The following is a 24,572-nucleotide window of genomic DNA, read 5'->3' as shown; positions in this document are numbered from 1 at the left end:
GAAAATGCAGAAAAGAACACAGAAGAAAATAAAGTCCGTATTTGTTCTTCCATCTTCTTCTCAGACACACATCCACACAACGTATTATGTGTTGGTGATCACATTGGACATATTGGTTTTTGTCCACTTCCTATAAAATTTTTTCATTGTCATTAAAATTTGTCTGAATATTATGTTAAATTAGTAGCTGTGTAATGTCCATTTAAATATTCCTTTTTTGTTGAACATTTAGGTTGATTCCAAGTTTTTTCACAATTATAAACAGTATTCTGTAGGACTCTCATTTGAGGCTGTTTAGTCACTCAGTCGGGTCCGCCTCCTTTGCAGCCCCATGTTCTGTAGCCAACCAGGCTCCTCTGTCCATGGGATTTTCCAGGCAAGAATACTGGAGTGGGTTGCCATTTTCTTCTCTAGAACTTCCAGTGACTGCCCCCGTTTTCTTATTACATTTTTCTGAGAGTAGCATCAAAATTTACTGGCTGAGAATTTGGACTTAGGTTTCTAATAGACCTGAATTTGAATCCCAGGTCCACTGCATTTACCAGCTCTAAGTCACTTAACCTGTAAACCTCTATTTTCTCATCTACAAAATGAAGATAATATTAATAGGTGCCTCATAGGATTGTTATGAGAATTAAATGAGATGGTGATTTTTGTGCTGTATCATACAGTGCCTCAGGATATAATATGTGCTCAGTAAAGTATAGTGGTTATTCTTACTTATCATCATTATTGCACATACATTTCTGGTTATTTCTTTAGGATGAATTCTCAGAGCTGAGATTGCTAAGGTAAAAATGTTAATGGGTGTAAATTTATGATAAATATTGCTATTAAAAGTTAATGTAAAAATATTAATGTTTATAAAACCTACTTCTTAAGAAAGTTGTGCCAATTTATACTTGTAACCGCATCATATATCAGTTTCCTTGGACTGTTGCCCATAATATCTTTATATATCATTTTACTGCTTGGTTTTGCTACATAAACCAAGAGTTTTTGTTAGTGGACAGAGCCGTTAGGCTCGCTTTAATGAGTATCTAAGATACTTAACTTTCAGACCTTTAATTACAATTAAGCTGTTACTTCTTATTCACATCAGATTCTGGTGCTAAAATATATGAAAGTAGTTTATGCTCGATTCAATTCTACTTCTTAATTTGCTTAATAAATCCTTTCTCTGTGTAGGTAAACTTCTCAATACTAGCAAACTCTGTATGAGGTATTCTCACATTCTGTTGGGAAGGAGATACTATATGTTCCCTTAAGATAGGTGAAGTATTTACAGATCTTTCTCTTTTCCTGTATTTTGTTTGTTTCCCCAACATTATTCTGTTTAAAAATTTTAATTTCTTTATCCATTTTTGCATCTATACTTTAAAAAAAAACTATTTGCTTGTTCTGTTAATGGCATTAAATGAAAAAAATAACAATGCAGTAGATCTTGATTTTAACTAGTCAGTACAGAGATGAAATAGGACAGTCTGATATGAGGACATTATTTGAACAAAGTCGAGTAAAAAATTTGCCATTTCTAAAACTATACCCGTTATTAAGGTCATATAGTCTTGTTTTTAAAAGGACTGAAAATTAATGGAAGACATTTTCCTTTCCACTAGCTTTGCAAGAAAGAAATAATCTTCTTTGAATATCCTCCTGTAAATCCCACTGCAAATTGTAGTCTGCACAGAACAGAATCATGGTGCCTAATCCTCCTCTTTTCATGGTTTAGTCCATACAAAGAGCGGAACTGGAAATTGGATCTTTTGACAGCAGTTACTAAGCAACAGAATCTGGATGTTTTTGGTTAACATCCTAATATATCATGTAGCTGATTTGTTGAAGATTGTGCTTGCAGTAACTGACAAGTGGACACCCTGTAAGTGACCACAGGTCCCTGTAAGGACCTGGGGATAGGGAGGTGGCAAGCACTTGTTCTTTTTATTTAATATACTTTGTCTTCTGACGATTGTATCTGTCTGGCATGCAAAAGAGGATTGTGCAGCTCTTCAGTAGAACTTAACTTTCAGACCTTGTGACTTCTTATGTTATTAAAGATATCCCAGTCTGTCTCTCATATTTTGTGAAACTGTAAGAATTTTTCCTGAAAAGCAGGGGGAACAAATAAGGGAATTTGAGGTCATTTCCAGGAAGCTTGAGTGCTTTGCCAAAAGTTTAGGTCCACTTCCTGAGTCAGTTTCATTAGAAGACAGCTAATGTTTGCTTGGTCTACTCCCAAGTTATTTTTAGAAACGAGAGATTATTACTGATAGCACCGATTTGAATTTGCTTACTTACATTTTTATGTGCTACCAAATATGATTAGAGTATGCTTTCAACTAATTGCTGACAGATTTACTGCATTGGGGATTTTCTAAGTCATCAAATTCCTACTGTCAACAGATTCCTACTAACTCAGTACTTCATGCCAACCACTTCTGAATTGAGGTGAACTCTTTCAGCCCCAAAAGAGCCAGAGAATTTGGCTTCACTTACCTCAGAGCCCTAAAGAGGTTCTAGAAAATGGAGGACAGACTCTTGTTTGGAGTACACTTTGCTGGGGTTTGTGATTCTAAAAGGCTGGGATTAACGAGGAGCTTGCTGGCATGTTCCCATTTGCATTCATGTAGACTCCAGAGGCTGCAGCTGCTGCCCCTCCCCTATACACAGGTGGTTCCCAGCTCATGTGGAGATTCCAGGAGTGGGCTCGGTGCCTTGAGTTCTCTCGGCACCATCAAGGTCCGTGACCGGACCTGCTCCCAAGCCCTCGGCAACAGGAGCTCCATACCTCCTTTCACAGTGCATCCAGCATGCTCCTGCCGCAGGCCCAGGCTCCCCACGTTTTAGGTCATCTCTCATGACCCACAGCCCGCCTTTGCACACAAGAGAGGAGGCACCAAAGAGGTTCATGATGACAGTCCCTTTACGTCCACAGCTAAGTAGACTGTGGGATTTTGTGATTTCTAGAGAGAGTCTTCATCTTCTAAAGTAGACCTCTCGTTTTTGCCCTGTTGACTGTTGTCACTCTTTGCCACACTTTTTTTCTTTTTTCCATTCTCCCCATTCTTTTCTTCAGCCTTCTCTTTCTGACTTCTCACCTGACTCTCAGAATGCATATATTCTGATAAGTCTACATGCTCTAGGAAACTTCCCTGATAGAGCTGGGAAAACCGTATCCTCCAGTTTGCTGTGTGCAGTCATGGTTTTTATCTGTTTTTCTAGCAGCTCCCCTCTTTCAAGTATCCTACTTTGCATGATATCTTCTGTGATCCCCTACTGATAACCTCTCCAGCAGGAAAAACTTGAGCATCATACTTTCATCTTACTCCATGAAAGGATCAGAATTTAAGTTAATTTTTTAAAGAGTCTATAAGATACCAGCAGTATCCCCAGCTTCAGCCCACCTGGCTAAATGTTGTTTTGGCTTTTGGTCTGGAGAAGGCACTGTGTATTCACCAGGTGCTATTACTGATGGCAAGTTCAGCACTTGAGTTGTTGTGTCTGAGCTGGGGCAGTTTGTACAGTTTTACTTTTTCTGCATCTCTCCTCCTTTTGGGGTTTATCTATCTGCAGTTATGGTAGAACTTCCCCACTCAGTATGTAAATATCTCAGATTTTAGTCTGGCAGCTAATTGCATATACTTGCCAATGGAATCCTGATATCTCCTTATTTAGCATGGGGCCAGGAAGCCAAAAATGGAAGAGGCTGAGGCGACTAGGCAGAAACATGGATTCAGGAGAATAGTGGTGACCTTATCGTACACGTGTGACTACCTATGGGAAAGAATGTGTGTGAGAGAAGTGAAAGATGTGTGTGTATTTAAATTAAAGCAGAGTCAACTGAAACTGGTCAAGTTACAACTGGAATGGCATAGCCTTTGTCAGGGTTAGTATGTTGTTAAGAGAGTTAGCTGCGAGTACTCCTCTCCCCATGGTAGTAATTAGTACATTAAGAACTGTCTGTAAAAAAAAAAAACAAAACAAACTACATTAAAGGCTGTAGGTATTTTCTTCTGAAATGTTAGAGGTAGCCCATGCAGTCATCTGTGGAATGAGTTGAAATGCTTTGTGAATCACAGTATCTGAGATAAATTGGTGAAAATTTATCATTAGTTCAGACCCCAGCAATGTCCTAAGTGATGTTGATAAGCTCTATAAGCTTTGAGGAGGAAGAGGGGCTGATGCAGAGCAAGTGCAGGACTACTGCAGTACATCCACAACGTCCTGGGCCCCTGTGACTCAAATCCACGACATGACAGTCTATCAGACAGAATGATATGCTTGCATCAAAGCCCTTCATATCAATAGAATTCTGAGCAAATGTTTTAAAAGAGCCAAGCATTATTTTTAATGACTTCTAGAAATCACCTGAGTTTGCCTCATGCGCTGCTGTTAGTCCAGTCTTCAAAACAGAGCAAAGAACCGCAGTAGAGCAGCTTCTAAACTTTTCCATTGTCTCTTCCATTTCTCCTCTGTTTCATCCCTCACCCGCCACTCCGCATACACATGGCGCCAATGCTGACCCCTCTTCCTTTTAATTCTTACAGACTGTGTTAGTTCCTGCACTGTTCCTAGATTTTCTCTGTGCCTGACTTCCCTGGTGGCTCAGACCAGGGTAAAAGCTCAGGCTCAGGGCGGTGAAAGCGTCTGCCTTCCTTATAATTGATATGCTCTGCTTAGAACACTTGCTTCCCTCTTTCCTAGTGAATTGTTCATCCTTCAGTTCTCAGCTTAAATGTCACTTCCTGAATTTAGGAGACCATCATCGACTTCCTAAGCTCTTACATCAGTCACAATAGGCTAAATTATGCTGTGATAATGAATAGGCCCCCAAAATCTCAGGGGCTTAACACTACAGAGTTTATTTCTTGCTCACACTGCATGTCCACCATAACTCAGAGAGGAAGCTCTGCTGCAGCTTCTCAGAGACTCAAGCTAATAGGTAATAGTGGCTCCATCGCACGTGTGATTCTGTGATAGCCAAGGCAGGAGAATGAGCCAAGCCCTGGCTCTTGAAGCTCCTTTCAAAAAGTGAAATAGTCTACTCCCATTTCAGTCCCAAGGCAAACCCCATAATCATCCCTGACTCGAGAGGAGTTGAGAAAGTGCAGTCTGACCACGTGCCGGAACGAATAGGATGTGCATGGTGTCACCCCGGCCCCCGCAGCTGCTGTGCTGGGCCACCTCATCCTCTTGTACCTCTGCTAACACCATCACGCTGTGCTTCATCGTAGTTACCAGTGACCTTAGTTATTACTCTCTCCATTGCCTTCATTAGTGCTTGACACATGATATGAGTTTAAAAATATTTGTTAAATGAGTTAGCAGAACAGCACTCCAAGATTCAGTCCTCGGCCCTTTATTCTGCATCTACCATCTGTCCGTGAAGACTTCTTCCCTCTCGTGGTTTCAGCATCATGAGATGTCCATACTCTGACTTCAGTCATGCGTCTCCAACTACTGCCCTGATATGTCTACTTGACTTTAATGCATAAGTTTCAGTGTATTCCTTCAGTAAGTATCTATTGATCACTTTCTGATAAGGCATCGTACAACAGTACTTGCCTTCAAAGAGCTAGCAATCTGGTGTAATACAGGGAAGAATACTATGAATCCGTAATATATACACAATACAGAATGCTGTACTGAAGGAGAAGAGAGGCAAGTAACTTAGGACAAGATGAAATTAGAACTTTGTGTTGTTTCAACCACTGAATCCATTGAGCAGATAAGATTACTAAATACTCTTCCATGCTGGGTACGGGGGGTAACATGAATAAAGGTTTTATCCACCTCACAATCCAATGAGGAGACCAGATGGCTAAGGATGAAAGGGTAGATGACTGACGGGTACAGGGGATGGTGCAAAGGAAAGCAGCAGAGGCTTTCTTTCCCACGTGTACGCAGCAGATGCTTATTAGGCACCAGTGAAGCATCAGACCCTGAACACATGATTCTAAAGAAGACAGTTCCTACCTTAAAGAATATCCAGTGTGTTAGGGAGAAACTTACCATGTAGATTGTCAGATGAGTTGACATTTTGCTTTTGGGTTTATTTTTGTTGATGAGTTTTTTGGGGGTTATTTCTTTATTTAATTTTGCATCTTTGAGAGTGACTTTGAGCATAGAAAAGACCATGTGTAGCTAGTCAGAGGTCTAAAAAATTAACATTCAACATATTAAAATTATATAATTTAAAATCTATTTTTCAACACAAAAGAAAACTTAAACTTTAAAAAATCCACTTATTTTATTCTATTTATAAGTAAAAGGTAGCTCAAAAAGAGATTTTTACAACTTCAATTTCTTTGAATATTTTAAACTGTATTTAGACATTTAAAATATTTTATTTTCTCTTTGAAGTACTTCAGTTGTTTAACAAAACATTCTAAGTTTCAAAGTAAATCTATAATTATATTTATTTAATAAAATTAACAATATGGTGGCATAGTGGTAAAGAATCTGCCTACAAGTACAGGAGAAGCTAGAGACATTGGTTCAATATCTGGGTTGGGAAGATCCCCTGAGTTAGGAAATGGCAACCTGCTCCAATATTCTTGCCTGGAAAATTCCATGGACAGAGGAGCTTGGCAGGCTGCAGTCCATGGGGTTGCAGAGAGTCAGACATGACTGAGCGAGCACACACACACACACACACACACACACACACAAACAATAATATAATTATGATGAATATCAGATTACTATTTGCAAGGCTATTAAAGTTATACTTCACCTTCCAGCATAAAGTTTATCAAAATTAATTAGCCAACTGCATGTTTTAAATTGAACTAGCAAGGCTAATCTATTAATCTAACGTAGTAAATTTTCTTAATTGTCACAGATGCTTTAAAGACCACGTATTCACAGGTTGTCTTTAAACATAATATGAAAAAGATTAATATTGTAGGTTTAATTTACTTTGTTCCTGTACCTAATTCTTTTTTTAATTAATTAATTTATTTATTTTTAAAATATAAATTTATTTATTTAAATTGGAGGTTAATTACTTTACAATATTGTATTGGTTTTGCCATACATCAACATGAATCCGCCACAGGTATACACGTGTTCCCCATCCTGGACCCTCCTCCCTCCTCCCCCCCACCATCCCATTCTTAATCTTCTATAGTTTAAAGGTACCCAGTAGGAATGTCATGCTACTGCCAAGCAAAATCAGGAGAGTGGTGGTTACCATCTTGGTGCATTGAGGTTACTCATCAGTCAGATTGGACTGGAATGCAGGGATTAATTCTTAGCGATGACACCAGTGGGCTACACTGAGTGCTGGAATAGAAACTGACAACATTTACAAAAATGCTGGTCTCAAGGCTTTGAGCACTTATATTCAACTTAAAAAAGAATATATTCTTCTATCTGGCTTGAAATTGCTACTTCCTTGCCAGGATATAACAACCTCCTTCACTGCTTGCTTAATTTCCATTTATTTGGCTATCTTAATTCACTGTCATCTTTTGTCTAGTTCTGATGATGCCTCTATCTGATATTTTATACCTAACTTTAATTCTTTTGTAGACACTTTGGCTGTTACAGTCTGATTTGAGCTGACAGAATTCTCTGCTTTCAATGTTATTCCTGTTTGACAGGGCCACAGTTCCTACTACTAATAAAATGACATTCAGTTTTACCCTGCACATTCCTGTGGCTCCATTTAGCCCTTGAGTCACGGCACTGAAGTCATGCCCCTGACAGAGAGAGGAGAGACCATTGTGATAAACTTGATGGATTTGTCAGTTGATTAATTCCAGTTTTTCCGAGCATGCCCCAGTGTGACGCATCCAGCCCTTGGAGCTGAAAGCCTCCCCCATGGTCAGCTGTGATCCAGCTGTGATGTCCTGGGCAAGTCATTTAACTGCTTCGGGTCTCCATTTCCTCACTTTTAAGTTTGTAAGAACTCTTGCATTTCTAAAGTTCTGTTATCTACTAGTCTAGTTTTGTGTAATCAGAAATATTGGGTGGGACTTCCCTGGTGGCACAGTGGTTAAGAATCCACCTGCCAGTGCAGGAGACACGGGTTCAGTGCCCTAGGCTGGGAAGATCCCACGTGCCACGGAGCAGTTAAGCCCCTTCGCCACAACAACTGAGCCTGCATGCTGTAACTGCTGAAGCCTGTCCACCACCCATCCCCTCTCGCTGCAACTAGAGAAAGCTCTCACAAAGCAACAAAGACCCAGCACAGCCATAAATAAATAAAACTTTTTAAAAAGAATAGAAATATTGGATGTTTTACTGTGTGTTGGGACGGGGGCGGGCGGGGGGCATTGGTCAAGAATTAGCTGAATTTTATCTTCTCGGAAATTCTTGTAATTTTTGAAGGCAGTGAGATAATCCATGGTTTTGCTTTTCTTCTAGATCTTTGATGATGCATACAAATCCCAGCTCAGTTGTGTGGTTGTGGATGACATTGAGAGACTGCTTGGTGAGTCATCACTTCTGCCATTGTACTATCCTTGCCACATTACAGCTAGTGTCTCACAAATTACAAGAGAAAATACAGGCGTTTATAATCCATAGGGCAATAGAAATAGCTTTATCTAATAAGGAAATATAACTTCTCTTATATCTGAAGTCAGCAGTGGTATCAGTGGTAAATATGCCTTATGACCATAACTATAAGGGTCCGTGTCTCATATTTTGTATCTTCCACAAAGTTCCCTGACCATAATAAATGATTAGTAATTTTCATTGATGGATATATTCTATCTCAGAGCTATATTCTATCTCAGAGCTGCCTGTAGCTCAGAGGTTCCATTTGCTAACTTAGTTCCATTTAACTAAGGAAAGAAGAGCTTAGGGTTGGAGTGAAATGTATAAGTTAGCAGTAACACTTGGGGCAGAAGTTGTCAGCTCTCTGTCTCAGTTTCCATTCAGATGAAGCAGAGACTGTATTCTTTTCCTTAGTTATCCCACAGAGTAAATGTAAAGACAGAAATGAGATAATGTTGTGAAAGTTAAAAACATTCCAAAAGTTACAAGTGCCCTACAGTAATTTTTCAAAATACCTATTAAACATTTCCTATGTTTAAATGCACTGCTATAGAATACAAAGATAAATAAAACATTCCCTGTACTCAGCTCATAAGGTGTGCTGCTAAGTCACTTCAGTCGTGTCTGACTCTGTGCGACCCCATAGATGGCAGCCCACCAGGCTCCCCCGTCCCTGAGATTCTCCAGGCAAGAACACTGGAGTGGGTTGCCATTTCATTCTCCAATACATGAAAGGGAAAAGCGAAAGTGAAGTCACTCAGTCATGTCCGACTCTTCACGACCCCATGGACTGTGGCCTACCAGGCTCCTCTGTCCATGGGATTTTCCAGGCGAGAGTACTGGAGTGGGGTGCCATTGCGTATTCCACAAATAAATGCCAAAACAGTGTTGTTACTCTTATTCTGCACACAAAGTAGATAAATCTGGGATAAATTCATTGTAACAATGGCTCAGGATGCTGTAACAAAATTGATTGAAATTGATCCCATCTGGTAACTTAATAAATATCTGAAGATACTACCAATGCCTGGTAAACAAACCCCTTCTTCCTTAAGGGGTCTATAATGGTGTAGTAATGACTTCATATTAACTGTTCTTACTACAGTTCCCTCATGATTTTGAGACTTATTTTATGTCCTCTATGATCTGTTTTCCTGTTTCCTAAGGCAGTGTTTGTTATAAAACAAAGTAGGTATACGTAAGAGGTCTTCTTAAATAGATAGTTTTATCTGGTGACCTGGGTTTTGGATCTGCTATTTTTTGATACATTTCATTTTAGTTTCTGGGATTATTTCTTTAAAAGCTTTTGGGCACATACTCATAGCTCTGCATAAATTCCTTTACCTAAACACAATTGAGATGTGTGGTCATAGCAACAGTACTATGTCAGGAATGTTTGCCCTCCGAGTATATTTTCACTTGTATGAATAGTTATTCGTTCATGTTGGTTCATTTATTTGGTAAGCATTTGCTGAGCCCTTACCACTGGGCTAGAATCATTAGGGCTTCAGAAAAATAGTAAGATGCTGTCATTATGACATACATCAGCAAAAATTAATATAAGGTAGAACGTGCCATGTGTTCTGGGTTTTCAGAAAAGGGAAGATCACTTTTGACTTCAGAGGGCTGTTGCTGGAAGGCAGCTCTAAGCATCGGGCAAGGGTGCACATGTGGTATGCAAAGAAAGCGGAGGGGGTAACATTTGTGCCAAATCTTGAAGGATGAGTAGGAGCTTGACAGAAAGTTCTTTGAAAAATTCACTGTTCTTCACCATCTGTGGGCCAGTCTTCATGGCTTTACCATCATTTCAGTTGTGTCAAAGTACCTTACTTCCATTATTACTGCTTGTTATTTCCCCTTCTATCCATTATCTAGTATCTTGTTTTGTTGCCTTGTGTAGTCATCCGTATTGCCAAGGTTTGCAGTAGCTTCTTGGAAATGTTTAGTCAATAGACCTGGGGATTTTTTTTCCCCTTTAAAAAACTGTCTCTGAATATCAAAGATGTCTACACAAGCACAAAATGGATATTTAGAAGCTTTTTTCTTGTTATCATTAGTTACACGACTTTTATTTAGGACTGTTTTTACTTTTGATGCAGAAAAATCTGTTTGGAATATGTGCATATGTATATCAAATCCCTAAACACAGCAATGTTTCTCTTTCAGATTATGTCCCTATTGGCCCTCGATTTTCTAATCTGGTACTACAGGCTCTTCTTGTGTTACTGAAAAAGGCGCCTCCGCAGGTAAAAATAATATAAGGAACATTTTGACAGAGTTGTTCCAGTAAATTATACAATGGTGCAATCTCTAAATAAGCAGAATTATCAAAAACTTGTAAAATTCTCTTGTCGAAGGGATTTTGCAAGGTCATCCAGTCTGGCCCTCTGTCTTAAGGTAAATAATTTTCTTAATCACTACTCTGAAGCAGAGAAGTTTTCCATTTTTTCCTGAAAATCTCAAAATTCCAGTTTCAGTTAGTATTCTGTTTTGTTCCTTTGTAAGTTCACCACCATATTACACATCCCTTCCCACCCCTTCTCTCATGAGTGATATTAATACATGATATTAATGTAGAAGTGATTAAATACATATTCCCATTTGTTCCATCTTTCATAGATTTTTCTAAGAATTTGTATTTGGGGAAATTTATGTCCTGCAGGGAGTTTTGTTTTGTTTTTAGTTTTTACAGATGAGTTTGCATTTTTCTCATGTCACGTGGCAGTTTTGAAGGGTGAGTTTATAGCCAGGATCTTGGTTCCCATGTTTCCATTTTTACTGATCTGGCTGTTGGAGACTGGTGATTTTGATAGCTTAACACATTTAAACTGACCTATGAGGGTTGGTTAAATATGTTAATTACGGAGAGGCTGCCAGAGCATGTTTGGCTATGAATTCTCTTGGTTGATTCTGCATGTTGTAATCTTGAAGAAATGCCAATCAAAGGCAGATACAAAGGGGTGAAGTACTAACTTAAAAAACTGTATGGGAATTCCATATTTGAAGTTAGAGACATAAAGTAAGTTGTATGGAAAATATTTAATGTTAAGCTGGTGAATCTGATATTTAAGTTAACAGTTAAAATTATATGTGTGTATGTGTTAGATCTAAAGGTAGAAGACTTGTCTTGATTTTCTAGGGTTTATTTTTTTTTCTTAGATTAGTGAAAAGAAATATAACCTACAACAGTCTTGAAAACTTACTGCATATTTGCACTGTGAAGGATTTTTTACATCATTTTTCTGTAAACTGTTACTCCCAATAGTTGAAGTTTTAAGCTATATTAAAGCTGAAAATAGAGAAGTGAGTGTTCAGATTAACAAATGAATCCCAAAATCTTGAATAAAGACTTTGGAATAACTGTTTCTTTTTTATAAAAATAATTGTAAGACCTTTGAAGAAAGGAACATTATTACCATAATTAAAAAGTCAGGGGAATTCCCTGGATGTACAGTGGTTAGGACTCTAGTCTCTCACTGCACCATTCCACCCTTGGTTAGGAAACTAAAAAAAAAAAATCCCACAAGCCATGTGGCCTGGCCAAGGGGAAAAAAAGTCAATAACAAGTGTTGGCATGCAGATGGAGAAATTGGATCCTTATACAGTGCTGGTGGGAATAGGTAAACTGTGCAACCTTTGGGAAACAGTCTAGCACTCAAAAGCTTAAAGATAGGGTTACTACATGCCCTAGCAATTCTATTTCTAGGTATATACCACTCAGAAATGAAAATACATATCCACACAAGAACTTTTAATGAGTGTTCATGGAAACATTATTCATAATAGCCCAAAAGTGGAAACAACCCAAAAGTTCATCAAATAAAATAAATGTGGTATATACATACAATGGAGAAGTATTCAGCCTTTACAAAAATGCTGAGTACTAGCTATAACATGAATGAACCTTGAAAACATGATAAGCAAAAGAAGCCAGTCACAAAAGACTACATATTGTGTGATTCCGTTTATATGAAATACCTAGAATTAGCAAGTCTGTAGAGAGAGAAAACAGATCAGTGTTTGCCCAAGATGGGAGGAGTGGGGGGTGAGCAGAATGAGAGGTGACTGCTGGTGGACCGTGGGTTCTTTGGGGCCTGATAAATATGTTCTAAAACTGAGTCCAGTGGTAGTTGCATGTATCTGTGCAATCTGCTAACAACCATTGAACTGTACAGTTTAAGTCAGTGAACTTTGTGTTAATAGGGGTTACATCTTAATAAAATGGTTACGACAGATAGTTTCAGAAGCTTAAATGAAAAAAGGAGGATTCTGTGAAGAGCTGAATGTAAGGAGTAAGCGCACATGGCCCAACTTGGGAGAAATCTTAGAAACAGGAGTCGGATCATTAGAAAGGGATGTGGAATAAATTTCTCTAAGGATTGGAAAGGAAGAATATAGGAACATGTAAGAAGTAAAAGGCAGATCTGGTTGCCTTAGTGATCGGAAGTGGCAGAGATTCTAATAAAATACCAGCCTGTCCTTAATCAGAATTGGGTGGCTCTGAGCTGGACTGCTAGATGACCTGCTGTGTAAGCGAGTCAGTGGCAGAAGAAACAAATGCTTAAGATATTTCTAGTTGGCATATATTTAACAAAATAAAAATCTGGTTTCTCTGTACCATCTTACTTTTTAAATTAGTTTGTATCCTCTGAAGAAAATAAGGGAGAATTTTTCAAGGTGATCCAGTGTCAAGACTTTATTTGTCGTTCTGAAGTAGAAGCCTTCACTTTGCCAAAGCATTATATGTAGGCTTTTCAGCTGTTTGCAGTTAAATATTAAAAGTATATGAATCCCAATGTTGTAGGGATGCGTGGACTATTAGTAGAAAGCTATTATTTTATCACTGTCAAGGAAACAGAAAAGTTGTAGGCATTTTTCTTTAAAAAGAGGAACTGTACATGCATACAATACAGTAACCATTATCAGTCACAGAATCTTTAATTTTGCATTTGTTGTAATTCAACTTTCACATAGAAAAATTGTGTGTGCATGTGCGCACATGCTGAAATAAAAGGATCCCTTCAAGGGCACTGTGTTGTTATGGATCAAGATATTCTCTTTTCTACTTCTCCCCATCCCCCATCTCCCCTCCCTCATTGTAAATTGGCTTATTAAAACTGGTTCACAAGCCCTCCTTTTTTCCTTTTGTGATAGCTTTGGTCTTGGATTTTCAGTGTAGGACTAAAAATTCAAGTCAGATTTCAGTTACTAGGATAATTTTCTTTGAATTTTAAATTTTTGTAAGTAAATGCATAGATTTTTAATGAACCCGGTATTCAGTGGATTTGCTTTCAGTTTAGCTGGAGAGTTAATTTCATGATTGATTTATTAGCCCTTTGAAAGTATAAAAAGTGGTATCTGTAGTTCATGAAGACTGAAAAACATCATCACATTTTGTTTAGCATCTTTTTAAAACCAATTAAAAGCTTTTCTAAAATGGATTGAACAGGAGAAAATAAAACATGTTCCCGAGGTCTTTATTTCAATCAAGTTTCCCTGTGTTCTGCAGGAGAAGAGATCGAGGGGGGATAGAAAAATTGAAAAGGGCTGTCCCAGCAGGGAGCCATGCCGGAGAAAAGGGCTGCTCTGAGAACTCAGCAGCAGTAGCTAAGAAAGCTCCCAGCCTGCTTCATCTACATGCAGAGTCACACAAGGCATGGGGGTGCTCACCGTCACCACAGAGGTTTCACATGTGCTTCCCTGCTGATTCCTGTGAAAAGCTAACAATTGGCTTGGAGGGTAAAAGACCACTGCAGTTCACCCTCCCTGAGCTGGACGTACAATTTGTCCAGTGTTAGGAAATGTCCGGCTTAGCAGTGAGAGGCTCGAAGACACCCCTCCTTCCAGTGAGATTCCTAAAGCCGGCTCTTTTCCTTGATGACACTAGGGCTCTTTTCAAGTTTTGCAGATTTATGGAAGTCGAGGGGAATGTGCTTTTCAGGATCAGGAGGATGAAAGCCTTAGTCTCTTCCTGTCAAGAAAGAGGCAGTAGTAAGGCAGTAAGGCCAGGTAAGCCTTCTTGCAAACTGTAACACGAATGGCTTTGTTATTTTCCTCCTAGATCTCTTCTGGCACCTCCTTTTTTTTTTCCTTCCGGGAGACCAAGTGCCTGAAAAGGAACTCCTCAGCTGTGAAATGACATAACTTCCTAGTTTCCTCAACAAGTGTGAGAGCAGTTAAGCCCATTAACCCGACTGCCTTAATGTTTACCTGACAGTTTTTGCCAATCAGTTTGGAAGACCTGATCCATACGTACCAGAGTAACCTTGTAACTTACAGAGAAGCACTGCTTTTTCACTTCAGTGCTTCCCAGCCTCATATCCCGGCATATAGAAAATAATAACATCTGATGATATAGTTGGGTAAGTGGGTGAGGTCAGTCACAGCTGGCCAGAGGTGCATCCCTACCAGGTGCTACCCGCATTCCCAAGGGCTGAATAGTATTGATACCATAGAACGCTCATAACTTGTTCACAGCATTCCCGCTGGCAAAATCTTTGGAAACTGTGAACTTTTGCAAAAGAAGACCACTCCAAATTAGTAGCAATATTACTGAAGTAGGACTCAAAAGACCTCACAGTTGTTAAGACTTTTAGCTAAAAAATAAAGTTATTGAGAAAAATTCCTTCCTCACTGCTCTGGCACTTAGGAATATTAACCTGAGAAGAAAGAAGTAGGGCTTAGAGCTGGGAAGGGTGTAATAATGTGTGAACCAGTAAGACTCTTGGTAAATTCCTGATGGGAACTCAGGCAGACATGTTTGTTTCTCCATGGGTTTCATTTAAGGTCACCGATCTCTAGACAAAATTGCTTTTCCTGTAATCCTTATATGATATCTCAGTGCAATCTTACTTCAGATATGTTATTAGGAAGTCTTGGTGATATTAAGCAACTCCTCAGGCTTTGGGTTGCTTTAGCGAAATAAGCAAATAATGGAAGAGACTCCAAATCATGCAGGCCTAAACATGAATATCTCTCTGTCTATCTGTTCAAAATTAACCTGGGCTAATGACTGTAATATGACTCAATAAGATATATAACCACTTTAGGAAAGAGGTTTAGTCATTTTGCCAGACACATTAATTGTAATCACTGATGTGGTGACTTTTGCATTAGACTTCTTTATTGAAAAAAATCTGGGTGATGATTGACAGTTCAGTAGCCCAGTTTTCCCATTTGTTAAGTCAGTGATATTAGATGGCTACCATAGTTTATAAATAAATTCTCTAAAAGTATACTTCGCTTAGTAGATTATCTCAGAGAGTTGTGTGTAAGTTGAATATATATATATACACACACACACGTGTATAGAACAGTTTTAAGTTCATCAAAATCAGTGAAAGAAGTTTGAGTCCTTTTATAAAATATTGCTATAAATATCTGCTAAATAAAACCATATTTTATTTTTTTGCTTTTTTTGTATTTTATTTTTTAAATTATTTATTTTAATTGGAGGCTAATTACTTTACAATATTGTGGTGGTTTTTGCCATACATTGACATGAATCAGCTGCAGTAAAACCATGTTTTCTAAATAGAGTTTTAGTTTTGTTTTTCAGTAGAACACATCTACAATACATATTAATTAATACAAAAATTATAAGCTAGATATATACATACACACACACACCATTTATAGGTAACTCAAAATTCAATCTCTAAATTTTAATCATAGAGAAATGCTAATGTTGTTGAGCCAAAATATTTTCTCATTGCCTTAAATATTGATGTATTACTGTGACATGACATCAGCATTAGAGAAGTGTTGATTCTACCATCCTAGTGTTCCATGAGGCCATGAATCTAGTTATGAGTGTACTCTCTGCACAGCTTACTCACTGTATTGGACTTGGAGTCAGAAAAACTGAGTTTGAGACAGCGCGGACACCTGGCCTTATAGTCTTCAACTAGCCCCTTAACGTCTTTGTGTCTATTTCTTCATCTGTAAAATGGCGATGATTCCTCCCTACCCCTGCCATGGACGGCCAGTGAAAAAGGATCAGTGTTTTCTCTTGAGTGATTTGAATGTTCCCATTGCTTGGAGCCAGGGGTTGACATCTAAGATTCTGTTTCTTCCTGTTTTCTTACTGTTTTAAAGTTCTTGGAGGTTTAGTATTTTATTAAGGCTGTTGTTTAGAACTGGAAATATATCTCCCAGTTGTTGTTTTAAGAAAAGAGGTTCCTTTAGATAGTCCACAGCACCTTTTTAGCATGTAAGTTAGGAAAAATAGAGAATGTAACTGCTGTATATGGCACATTTCCACGGAAAGTGAATTCAGCGTTCCAAGTTGGAATGCCCAGGTTCAAATTCCTTCACTAGCAATACTGGCAAAAGAAATAGAGACACTCTACTTCCCCATCTCCCATTCGCTGAAATTCAGAAGCTTCCTGAGTCCTAAGACAAATACTTTGGTCTGGGGATTGGAGATCCCTGTTATAAAAGGGAGAATGAAGTAGAAACAGGAATTTCGGAGTTCAGCAGCATGAGGAGTAGAGAGAGGGTCTGGGCTTCTGGTGGACTGTGGGGCCCTGAGGACATTGCCCATTACACTAGACCTTGGCCTCCAGGGACTGCCCCCCTACTGCCTTTTCCCCTACAGCTGCTTGTGACTAAAGTTCCCCTTTTTGCCTTCTAATCCAAGTGAAACAGAATAGCGCTTCACAGCTTCTCTCCTACGTTCCTGTCCCCAAAGCAAATACACAGGCCTTTGGAAATTCCTTGGGGTTTATACTTTTATGGCATAACAGCTATTGAGTGAGAAGAACCGCTAAGGAGGGCCTTACAAAGGTCTATCAATATTCCTGATAGTTATTAGAATATAGGTGGAACAAGGCCTTGATCTTTTTAAGTCACAACTTGGTCTGTAACCATTTTTCATCTTGACAGTCCTGCCTACCTCTCACATTGGGGAATGGCAAGAGTGCTTTTCACAGGGAAAGCTCCAGACTACCTGTATGGACCCACCCTTCTGCTTTCCCTTCCTCCCGCTCTCCTTCCCTTCCTCTCTTCTCTGTCTTTCCAGACTTATTTTGGCCATATAGAGAATACTATTTGTTGAATGGACATCTTGAAGCTGAAGGGTCTTAACTACACATATTAATAGAACTGGCGTTGGCAGTGTAAATAAGAGCTCAGGAGTTAGAAAGCTTGAGTGTGAATCCAGTCACTTTCTGAGCCTCAATTTTCTCACTGTAAATCGGGAACAGTGGTAATATTTAATATGTAAGTCTTAAGAATTAAATAATATAAATGTTGGTTATAATTCTTTGTAAACTACAAATCACAACTCAGTTTAGTATTCACTTTAAAGAAAACTCTCTTGTCTTTCCTCATACACAAAAATAGATAAAACCAACAGAGTAACTAATCCATATCAAAGGAGCTAGGCTCCAGATAGCCAGAAGCCAGACCTATAGACACGTCAGCAGGAACACCACCTTCCTTGGCCTCTACCTGCCAGCCATCACGCTCCCACAGACCCTGCCAGGGCCAGTCCTGGAGCAAGTGGAAGAGGGTGCCGGTTCCCTGAGAAAGGAGTAATCATGGGGAGGGAGGACAGGAAGAAACACCAGCCAGAGCAGGGAGATGAGAAGCTGGGTGGCTGTCTGCTGGTGCAGTAACTGTATAAACTGGGCCAGTGTCAGAAACTGCCTGCCTAACGATCAGATCACCTTCCACTTAATCCTCAGTTATTCTCTAGGTGCGATTTCAGCTATAAAGAAAAAAGGCCTGGAGGGAATATGCCAGAATTGTTTTCTGTGATTTTCTTTATGGCCACCAAAGTTTTTGAAAGAAAGGTTTGCGCTCAGCCTCCCAATATTTTAATGCATTTATTATTCTTTAATTGATGTTCATTTTAAAATGCACAAAAGAATTTTTTTAAAGAGTGAAATGAAAAAAGTAAAAAGGAAGTTCTATTTCTCTGTCTTAAAGATAAGACAGAGATAAGACTGCTCTTATCTTAGATGGTGGATTATGGGTGGGTTTTTCTGCTTTATTATTTCTTATATTTTATACATTTTCTACAGTAAGCATTTATTACTTTATAATCAGGAAAAAGAAAAACTTAAACGTGCATACAGTTGTATTCACTTTTGACTCAACAGTATAACTACCAAAGTTCCAATCCTTTGCAGCTGATTTGCTGCTTGGCTAACAGTAACAGAGTCAGACACGGCTGAGCAAGTGAAGTGATACATATGGCTAAGTGTCTTCCCTGTTCACCGGAAACTATCGTAACATTTTTTATTAACTGGCTATACCCCAATACAAAATAAGAAGTTAAAAAAGTCAAATGACATTTTAAAATTAAATTTTCTCCTGATGCATAAGTTCTACTGGCAAGTGTCATCTCTATAGATAATAAAGCCTTACAACATTTATTAAATCAGTTTTTCCCTTTATATCCATCCTTTTCTTTGACTTGACATTCTTTTAGTATTAATTATTGGTAAAGCTTTAAAAAGTATAATAATTACTAGTGAATTCTGAAACAAGCAAAAAAAAAAAAAAAATCACAGGGCTTCCCTGGTGGCTCAGTGGCAAAGGATCCAGCTGACAGTGACGGAGGCGTGGGTTCAGTTCCTAACTCCGAAGGATCCTGCATGCTGAGGAGCAGCTGAGCCTGTGTGCCGAGGCCATTGAGCCTGAGCTCTAGAGCCCGTGCGTTGCAACAAGAAAAGCTCCAGCAGCGGAAAGTCCACATACCACAGCCAGAGAGTAACCTCCACTCTCTGCAGCTGGAGAAAAGCCCCAGCAGCAATAAAGACCAGCACAGCCAAAAAAAAAAAAAACCACAGAGGTAGAAATTAAATGAGAAGGAAGAGGACAAGTGACCTGCGTAGAGCACAGGGGACATTTTAGGGCATCTTAAGCTAAAAGCAGAGGGAGGGAGGGAAAGTCTGTAGGTGCCAGGTGGAGGAGTCTGGATTCGCTGATGAATCAGTCATCATTTTAGTCAAGTTTCTAATGAAAGCACCCACAAAACTGTTCCTTTTGGCACTGAGAATACTGTGGCATGGTCATACATCTTTATTTTCTTAAATTTATTTAACCTTTTCTCCTCAGAGGTCATAATTCATAATTTCTAGGTGGTATACCTATCTAACTCATCATTAAGAAATCAGCCACTGCTGATAGAATTTTAATATTGCACAAATAAAAATGGATGGCAAAGCATAGTGGGAATATCCATGAGGCCTGAACTCTAGTTTCAGCTCCCTCCCTGGATGTAAAAGCTTACCCCAGGTTTCTCACCTCTAAAATAGCCAGGAGAGGAGAGAGGGAAGGAGAGAACTTAGGTAAGCTTTCAGAGCTGCTCTGAGGATAGTCTGATGATTCCATGTCTTTTTCACAAACTGGTACTAAAATAGTCTTTAATATCTCAAAGTGGTCTGCTCTTGTCTTTCGTAATTATTTAAATTATTTGGGGTGAAGTTGCATATTTCACAGTCAGTGTGCATCTTGAATTCCCCTCCCTGTTGTCCTCTTTCCTACTGGCAGCACCAGGAGGATGGTTACAAAACCAGCAGACTAAGAATTTGCTTCGGGGTAAAAATCTAATGGAGAGTTTAAGTGTAGTTGTCTGCCTCATTGTAGCTTGATTTATTTGAAACATCCTTCCTTTGGTATTCAACTGAAACATTTAACTACCAGAAAAAGAAGTTACAGACGTTTGAGCATCAGGAAATCAAATACATGCAGGATATGCCAAGAAGCCCCATTCCTCTCATTTCACTGCCCAGACTCTTGGTTGTTTTTAATAGCAGTCAGATTTTTCCCTGGATTTGGAGAAACCAATAGGAGATGTGTAACAATACCTATCTTGCCAGCTTAAAGTAATGACTTGTAATGAATCTTTTCTCCCTGAGAGTAATCTGTATTATGAACAGTTACAGCTTAACTTTTGACAATCAATTGATTAGCTAAAAGAAAGTGGTCTGACATCCTTTGCATCTACTTATATTGTAAATGAAGCATACGTGCCATTCATTCTAGATTCTTTTCTTTAAAACTTGTTGACAAAGTATTTAACACTTGGGACTCAGAGACATAGACACTGTAACTATAGATACTTATTTTCCTGTTGAACCTTCCATATATTGTGTGTTATTTCACGACCAGAAGAGAAAATGTAACAAAGAAGTGGGGGAGTGATCTGTGGCCCTTGACACCTACACTGAGATCACCATTCATTCATTCAACACAAATGTATTTGAAGGGTCACCATGTTCAAGGCACAATGCTAGCCCTGGACTCATCAATAAAACCAGACAGACACAAGTCCTGTCCTCACAAGGGAAGGGCAGCAATAGGTAGAATAAATGAGTTAAGTATATAGTATGTTAAAAGGTGATCCCTACTATTGGGGGAGGCGGATAGAGCCTAATAAAGGGCGATGAAAGAGGGTCTTATGGGAAAGGTGGGCTTTATGGGAAAGGTGACACTCAAGCAGAGCTCTGACTCTGAGGCAGAGAACCACGTGGCTGTACCAGGGAAGAGCATTCAACGCAGAGGGAACATGGGAGTGTCTTCCATGCACCAGTCGTGCTGTGCTCAGAACCGCAAGGACGGAGATGAATCAAGCATGGCCCTGCCCCCAGGGAGTCAACAGGCTAGAAACAAGATTCAGGCTTGCAGATAAATGTAGTGGTAAAGTTGTACAAGCTCTATGGTAGGTAGAATTTTTTTCTTTTAATCTGCATTGAACTGAATTAAAGTATGAGTTGTTACTCGCATTTCAAGAAGGAAACCAGTATATGGGATGAACTGAAGCACCTCTTACCAGGAAAGCTTCGCAGCCTCTCCCGAGCTGATTTCTCCTTGGAGTCATTGACTCTCATCAGGGCACCTGACTCTTGCCCACTGCCACAGATACTTCTGAGGGGTATTTGATCTTTAGCTTCAGGCCTCGTCTGGGCCTTGCTGTCACCCTAGTTAAGCTGAAGACTGGAGCACTCATCTCCCCTGAACAGAGTGCATCTTGGCCCTCTGGGAGAGTGCTCTCGGAATCTTTTGCGGCCAGTGCCCTGCCTGCCTTGTTAGAAAGGGAATTCTCAGGTACCCAGTGCTTGACCACCTGACCTGAGGTCGCAGATTCCTGGCATCCCAGTCCCAGGCAGAGGATGGCTTTTCAGGTTCCTCTCAAGACCATCTCACTTCCTTTCCTTCCTACCTCCCCTGACAGTGATGGCAGAGGTCCCCCTTTCCCAAGTATCCTTCACCTCCTGCTCTACTCTGACAGGTAGAAGTAGGATTTTTAATCCCATTTTTATTATTGAGGAGGAGACAGATGCTGAGAAGTTCAGTAATCCAACCCACATCACCCAGCTGTGAATGACGGAGCCTGTACTTGTTCCACGGCACCAAGCCGCTATCTGTCAGGGACCTTGCCTCTCCTCCCTTGCTTTCTCCCCACCCCGGGCTTGCATTTAAAAGGGAGGCATGTGTGTGCATCACTGATGAAAAGGTGCAGATCGTCCCTGGGCGCACATGCTCTGAGACCTTATTTCAGAGATGCCTTTCTCATAGCAGCCTCCTCACAGGCCACTGGACTGCCCAGCATGAAACTACTGGGATCATCTTTCTCTCCATCACAGTTCTTCCTCCTCCAGCACCTTCTTTAGTTTCTTGTTGCTTTTTATACTAAACTTCCTTCCTTAGTTTAGCATTCAGAGTCTTCTTTTTTTTTTAGGCTACCTACTCCCCTCTGCTCTAAGAAGACTCTGTTTTCAGCCCTTGGTGCTCTAGCTCAGCTGCCTCCACCACCCACGGGGGAATTAGGAGACTCATTCCTTCTCCTCCAGGGCCTCCTCTTCACCAGTGTCTCTGTGATACTACAGGAATCTTCCCAGAAGACCCTCTGCCAGTGAAGCTGTGCCTCTGTGCTATATCCCCGCAGCCGTTACTCATTCATGTTTGCTGGTGTGTTCCTTGGTCTCTGAATATTTACTCACTCTCCCCAGCTGGATCGTACTCACTTTGGAGACACAAACCAAATCTCATAATTCTGTGCACACTTGAACAGAGGCAATTCGTGTTCATGATCTGATCAGCTAATCTGATCAGATTTTATCTTTTACTTCCTGGGCTTACAAATTCCAAATTCAGAGAAGCTTCACTTTTATTTACAAAAGCTTCAAATTCTAACGAGAAAATAAAGTTTAAGGCCCCTGACACACACACTTCTTAATCCATTTCAGGGTTTCCAATTGTTCCCAGTTCATTCTTCTTACCCAGGGTGTATTGCCCTTGCTCAGCACTGAATGATAGGGAAAGAATTGGCCTTTCTTTACTGCATAACTGACTTTACTTTTGTTAGCAGGTTAAAATCAGCCCTTCCATTTCACTGCAGTATTATATTGGTGGCATTTTTATTTAAGGGGGAAAAAAAAAAAAGCTTTCTTCCACATGAACTTTTGTTACAAATCAGTTTATTGGGGCCAATCAATGGGCAGGACCTATGAAAGGGTGTGGATTATCTGGTTAGTCCTTTGTGTGGCAAAAGGCTTAGATACTGCTTAGTACTTGGCTCATTCTTCATCATGTAAAGAAGTGTTTTTTTGAAGGATCAACACCTGACTGAGCCCTGCCTTTTTCATGGTAATGTTTTCACCTGAGTTGCTTCTTATAGTAGTAAGAATTAGTTAACTAATACTTATTTAACCTTGGAACAATGTTTATCATAATCCGATTGGCAGATAGTCATTTTATTTAGGCCTTTTCTTTATTGCATCAGAACTGGAAAATCTCAGAGTATTCTGGGAACATTTTTTTCCCAAGTAAGTTATCTCTCTGCCTCTTTTCTTCCCATCAAGGGGCATGTTTTGTTTGGCACTATAGATTCAGACTGGTAGCCACACATTAACAAGTTGGATTTCTCTTTCTGGGTTGAGCTCTACTTCTGTTTTTAAAGCTGGCCTTCCCACCTCATGCTGCTGGCAACTTTTTCTCCAGAATGATTTAGGATATTAAATATATTCAGAGCTGGTTTTTCATGATAAAGCTGCCTCATGAGTACTACCACTAATTAATATACAAAATGACCCAGCACAGTTTAATTATTTGGTAATGTTTTTCGGTGTTTTCTTGAAGATGATGCTTACAAGTCAAGGCCTGAACTTGCCTGGGTCATGACCTCTCTGCAGTGTTTGCAGTCTTGTTAAACAAGAAGAAAAGCAAAACATAAATTAGCGTCTCCATTATAAGTTGCTCCACATTTCCCAGTCTTTCAACACTGAAGCGCATAGTCACTGGTAACGTAAGACGGCGTTTCACTAGGAAAATGGCCATTCCAGCTTTTAGAATGGTTAGCAAGCCATTCTTCGAGGGCCAGTGTTGTCCTTTGTAAGAGAGGAGCAAAATGAGGGAGCTTGAATTATGGACTTAGGAACATTGGAAACCTAAAGAAAAAAAAGCAAAGTAACAGTTAACTTTTCTTTTTTTAAGTTTGTCCTTTTTAAAAAATATTTATTTGGCTGCGCCAGGTCTTAGTCGCAGCATGTGGGATCTAGTTCCCTGACCAGGGATCAGACCTGAGCCCTCTGCATTGGGAGTATGGAATGCTAGCCACTGGACCACCAGGGAAGTCCCAACAGGTACCTTTAATTATAATGAAGATGTACCAGCCTATGTGGTTTTGAGATATGTTCCCAAGTTTTCAGAATTCAATGTTGAAAAATAGCTTGAATGTAAAAAGCACCACTTTACTGTTACGTAATAGAAATTTATATGTCTTTAGTTAGTGTTAGTCACTCAGCTGTGTCTGACTCTTTGTGACCCCATAGACTGTAGCCCACCAGGCTCCTCTGTCAATGGGATTCTCCAGGCAAGGACACTGGAGTGGGTAGCCATTCCCTTCTCTAGGGGATCCTCCCGACCCAGGGGTCGAACCTGTGCCACCTGCATTGCAGGCAGATTCTTTACCATCTGAGCCACCAGGGAAGCCCTTCTGTGTCTTTATGTGTTTTTAATTACCCCCCGACATCTCAGTTTTTGTTATTTTGCCTTTGGATTTATCTGTTTCTGCTCCTTCAGACTTGGAATGTCCTTCCCCTTCATCTCCA

At 39.7% G+C, this 24,572-nt stretch overlaps 1 protein-coding gene across 1 annotated transcript in view; it reads left to right on the top strand.

Moving 5' to 3' along the window:
• NSF (N-ethylmaleimide sensitive factor, vesicle fusing ATPase) overlaps positions 1-24,572 on the top strand; it is a 149,174-nt gene that overhangs the window by 113,887 nt on the left and 10,715 nt on the right. Inside the window, exons 16-17 of the mRNA XM_069543694.1 lie at positions 8,374-8,440; positions 10,675-10,754. Of these exons, the coding sequence (XP_069399795.1) occupies positions 8,374-8,440; positions 10,675-10,754 (147 nt within the window). The remainder of the gene's footprint in view (positions 1-8,373; positions 8,441-10,674; positions 10,755-24,572) is intronic.

Source organism: Ovis canadensis, chromosome 11 (genome assembly GCF_042477335.2).
Source record: "Ovis canadensis isolate MfBH-ARS-UI-01 breed Bighorn chromosome 11, ARS-UI_OviCan_v2, whole genome shotgun sequence".
NCBI lineage: Eukaryota > Metazoa > Chordata > Mammalia > Artiodactyla > Bovidae > Ovis > Ovis canadensis.
The sequence above is the reverse complement of the archived record's forward strand: the minus strand, read 5'-3'. Positions and strand labels throughout refer to the sequence as shown.